At 42.7% G+C, this 5,204-nt stretch overlaps 1 protein-coding gene across 1 annotated transcript; it reads left to right on the forward strand.

The window, feature by feature from the left end:
* The first annotated feature begins 3,723 nt into the window (after positions 1-3,723).
* LOC119332618 lies at positions 3,724-4,825 on the forward strand. Its single transcript, XM_037605782.1, has one exon. The coding sequence runs from the start codon at positions 3,774-3,776 to the stop codon at positions 4,497-4,499; it is 726 nt and encodes a 241-aa protein (XP_037461679.1). The 5' UTR covers positions 3,724-3,773; the 3' UTR covers positions 4,500-4,825.
* The last annotated feature ends 379 nt before the right edge of the window (positions 4,826-5,204 follow it).

The following is a 5,204-nucleotide window of genomic DNA, read 5'->3' on the forward strand; positions in this document are numbered from 1 at the left end:
TGACAGAAGCCACTAGTGAAATCTACGGCCCACGGGTCTATTCTTTATCATATTTACTTTCCGATCTATTATTTTCCTTTGAGATCTATTTTTGTTTGCATTTATTTTCAGATCTATTATTCCAAAAACCCAAAAATACTCTACTGCATATTTTATTTGCATCTTTTATGTCGCATTTATTCGGGATCTATTTTACCCAAACTACACTTTTTTTTATCCCGTCAACTTGACAATTTCCTATGCCGTTACCCGTAAGAGGGATTGACAACCCCTCATAAGTGTCGGGTTGCAAGTATTTGTTCCTTGTGTGTTGTTACCGTTTTCATAGTGTTACTTGGTTCTCCTACTATATTAATACCTTGGTTTCATTACTAAGGGAAATACCTACCGTAGTTGTGCTGCATCATCCCTTCCTCTTTGTGGAAATACCGACATAGTTCAAGCGACATCAATGACAACGGTGCATACAAGGGCGAGGGTGTGCTCCGGATCTCATCACGTGCGACAACGCCATCGGAAATTAGAGTCAGTAGCAAGGACGTGAGGGTGTGTAGCAAGGCTCATCATGTGTGGCGGTGATTGATTATTTATCTTTTCCCCCCGATTGATCATGGACATTGAATTTGGTCGCTAGTGACTTCTATATATAGGAGAAGTCTTAACTAGGCCAAACCAAATCAAAACATTGTCATGGTCGAATCTAAACCAAATAATATAAACCACTGGATCAACTTAATACTACATATTAAATCATGTAAAGCAAAGAGTCCTTTTACATTAGATCATATAATTTTGGACCATTTATTTCTAGGATCCAACAGCCTTAACCTTTTGCAAAGAGTCCTGAAAATGCTCAGTGTAATAATCTTTTATAATCTGCAAAACAACATTGGAGTCAAGATGGAAATTTTCACTTGGCTCTCCAACCTTTTCAGACAAAGAGTAGGACTTAATGCAATCATACCATCTCCCCCATTTCTAGTTACCAACTCTCCCAATGAGCACGATTTTTATTCAAAAAGCTCCAAGCTTGAGCAATACTACAGTCAAAAAAGGATCCTCCAAATGTAAGGTATATAGTTATCTTACACTAGTCATCTAGTCCTTCATAAACTATATGTCCACCCAGGGGGGTAATAATGATGAGGATAATTATCAAGTAAAGCATGGTACCTTTGATAAGCCTTAACAAGACTTTCACTAGGTTTTCGAATAAAGTTGTTCATTGTGTGTCTGGCCTCATAAGACACTCTCTCCGTATAAAAATAAACCAAGAACGTGCCAAATAATTATTCCCTCATATCAACGGTACATGGAGGATCAGTATATAACCATACTTTCGCTTTGGCAGTTAGCACCTGACCAAATAGATTTATTTTCATTTCATTATAAGTGAAGGTTTTCAATTTCAGTGTCCCGCAAATTTCTACCATCACCTAGATTTTTTAGTCTCCAACAGTTAGAGTAAACTATGATTAATTTTGTAATTCTCACCATTTGGTCTCGACCCTAAAGTTGTAAAGATTTATTTAATGGGCGGTTCCGATTCTTTTATTGTGATGAGTTTGATACAAATGTTCAAATCATCCATTGTTGCTTAGAAACTGCAAAATAGCATATTACACACACAAAAAAAAACAAAGACCAAAAGTGGTTTTTTCCCAAGCAACTGCATCAGAAAAAGATTGATGCAACTTCTCAGACATTCCATTCTAAGTGGTGTTCGCGGAAGTATAAGTTATGAAGGACGCAGAGTTTCTGCACCCGAGCTCAGTAAAATTGAAACAAAATTCAAAAAAATCCATTCTTTTTGGGGAGAAACATTGATAAAAGTTTTTGGTGCTTGCAAAAATTCGTCATGAAATCACATTCCTAGAAGGCATGGCAAAAAAATGGTACACTGAAAATGCTACTTTGAAAAGCATTTTGGAGCACTGAATTTGTTTTTTTGCCACACCTTAGAGGAATGTGATTCGATGAAGTATTTTTGCAAGAACTTAGAACTTTTGTCAATGCTTCTCCCAAAAAAATGGATTTTTTTTGATTTTTTGATTTGTTTTCGATTTTACTGCTCACCAAGCTCATTTGAGCTCGGGAGCAGAAAGGTACTTTCGAGTTATGAAACTCTTTTACAACTTATGAGACATTCGCTAAACTTGTAACTCAAATATATTCCTTTTCGCGATCTAATTGCAAAAACAGATTTTTTTTCTTGATGCAATAATTTCTAGTTCATTCTGAAAACCTTTCTGAACAATTTCAAAGGATCTAGACTTCTGTCACATTAAGAAAATATTTACATATCTGCTTGATCCTTAAAGATAAATCCACCGCTTGCAACATCACTTATTAGATTACACACATCAGTAGTAGGTATGTTTGTCAATGAGTTCATTGTTGGTTGTTCCTTATGACCTTTGAATGGTATTTTAGTCACCCTAGTCTTGGACGATGTTGCAAGTGTCAGCTGATACATAATCAAATGACTTCAAAAATCCATCACTATGGAATTTCTCCATGCGTATTTCATCAATGTGACCAAATGCAGTGCCACACATATGTAGTACTACTTTAGTCGTGTGACATTTAGCGTCAATTTTAGGAATGTTTAATCTTATCATCAATACTCATAACATGTATCCCATTCAAGTATGGCTTTATGTTATATATGACTTTGAACTATTTATCTTTTATGAACATCCTCCTCGCAACAAAGTTAGTGTCACGGACTAGAGTGTGCAAAACTCTAAAATAAATTATAAAAATAAATACGAAGATAATACACAAATGATATAGTTCTCCCTCTGTAAACTAATAAACGATCTTTTAGATACCTAAGATACTAAAGTAGGTATCTAAAAGATCTTCTATTAGTTTGCAGAGAAAGTAACTTTTACAACGCTCACAACATGTATCTTAATCTCATTATCAGCTAATCATTCAGGCCGTAGTATTTCTCACATTGAGTTGCAACAGTATACAACTTTTCATTTTCGTTGATTAAAACAATGAGAACATGTATCCATCATTTCCTACACCGTGGCCTTTTCATCTACAAAATACAAACAATGCTACATTAATCGAAAAAAATCGGGTGGAATAACTCACAACAAAAGTTCTGCCCATCCATCCGTCTATCCACCGAAATAACATTTGGCACCAGCATGCACGTGATGCGCTATCCTAAAGAACGTTTTTTTTCCAGTGCGGAACCCTCTCTCATGACATTAAAATGCCGCACTAATGACGCTCTATCGGTCCACAAAATTCTCGTCGAGTTATCTCTAACATCAAAAGTCGTTTCTCTTTTTGCGTCCATCCAAGCGCTTCTCGTCGAGTTATCTCTAACATCAAAAGCCGTTTCTTTTTTGCGTCCGTTCAAGCACCGAAAGAACACTTCCTGGATTGACGTCCACGTGTGGCACCATCCAGTCGATGTTTGTAGAAATCGAAACTTTCTATAAAAAAAGAGCAATAACCATTTAAATATTTGCATATTTATTTTGCACACCGTCTATGGAGTAAATAGACATGAACAAAGTCATGCATAGTGTAATGGAAGATGGGAACTGCAATGCTTATGATAAAACCCTCTCTTTTTTCAGCCAAAAGAAATACACACACACAAAAAAAAAAAAACTGGCCTTCGGCTGTCCGCTTCTCCTCCCACCTTTAGATAACCAGCAGCCCCACTCTTCCCTTCCCCAACCCCGCCTCCTCCCCCAAAACGCCAAAACCCAAACCCCACTCGGCGAAGGAGAAGAAGCGGCGCAATGCTGGAGGCGGCGGCGATCCCTGAGCTGTGGAGCACCGTGCACGGGTGGTTCACCCCATGGGTGCTGTTCATCGTGCTCAACCTCGTCGTCCTCACCATCTTCGTCACCTCCATGGCCACGGCCCCGGCGGAGGGCGGAGAAGGGACTGCGCCCGGTGCTGACGGCGAGAGGAGGAACCTCGCCGTCCGGCCGTCAATGGAGCTCGACCGGCACCGGTCGCCCAACCTGCCTCGCTTCACCGCCCCCGCCTCTGAGGCCCCGGCGACCGGAGTACTGGATCTGGGGCAGCCCGACGATCAGCTGCCGGCGCTCGAGATGGAGCCGGAGAATCCGGGTGAGCGCGAGCACGCGCGCATGGAGAGGAGCATGTCTGAGGCGGCCGTCGAGGCCGAGCTGCCGCGGCGGCCGGCGAGGCTGCGCAAGTCGGCGAGCGACAAGTCGGCGTTCGCGCACGTCGTGGCCAAGAAGGACATCGAGGTGATGGAGGTGCGCAGGCCGGCGACGACGAGGGACGCGGAGCGCGGCCGCCCCCTGGTGGCGAAAGCGGAGGAGCCGGCGTCGGAGGAGGAGATCCAGGAGGCCGGCAGCGAGGTGGACGCCCGCGCGGACGAGTTCATCAACAAGTTCCACCACCAGCTGAAGCAGCAGCGCATCGACTCCTTCAGGCGCTCCCGGAATGCGCTCCACCGCCGCCGGGCGTCCGTGGTGCCAGAGGCGCGCTAGGCTGGCGTCTCCCGCAGCCGCGGGTGCTCCACAGAGCTGCTTCCCGCGCTAGTAGCCCAGTCGATGAATAATAAATAACCAAACAAAATCTGGCTTCCGAATCTTTGCTAAGAAATGACATGGTGGCGAGCAAGCTCTCAAGCGTTAAACCAACCAATGTTGTGTGTGCCGTTCGGCCATGCGATGCGCCGGGGAATCTGATATATGTTTAATGCTGATGAGGGTTCTTCTGCACCTTTCTGTCACAGTGTCACCTTTTGTTCTGCACATTCCTCCTAACAAAAACAGTTCTTCTTTCCCGTTCGGCTATTCTGTTCTGCACATTGATCTCGTGCGGGTTTGTATGTGCTCAGGTTCCTTTTGTTTCCGAGGCGTCATGTGGTGTGAAGACAGCACGCCGCAAAGTAAGCACATGCAGCAATCATTTGCCACTGTTTCAGTCATTTGCTCATAAATGCATTGCAGAGCATGGTTACAGGGGTAGGTAGTTCAGTGCTAAGAGGGTGCTTGGATACAAGGGACTATTTTTAGTCTGACTAAAAATAGTCTCTTTTAGAGGCTAAAGTTCCAAGCATCCCTGACTAAAAAGAGGCTAGGACTAGTCTTGAGGCTAAAATCTTTTAGTCATGGGAAACCTACTAAATTATGTATTATCTCTCTCTCCTCATTTAATTCCTTTCCTTAGTTCTGGATTGGAGGGTTTGA

This window comes from Triticum dicoccoides, chromosome 7A (assembly GCF_002162155.2).
Source record: "Triticum dicoccoides isolate Atlit2015 ecotype Zavitan chromosome 7A, WEW_v2.0, whole genome shotgun sequence".
Lineage (NCBI taxonomy): Eukaryota > Viridiplantae > Streptophyta > Magnoliopsida > Poales > Poaceae > Triticum > Triticum dicoccoides.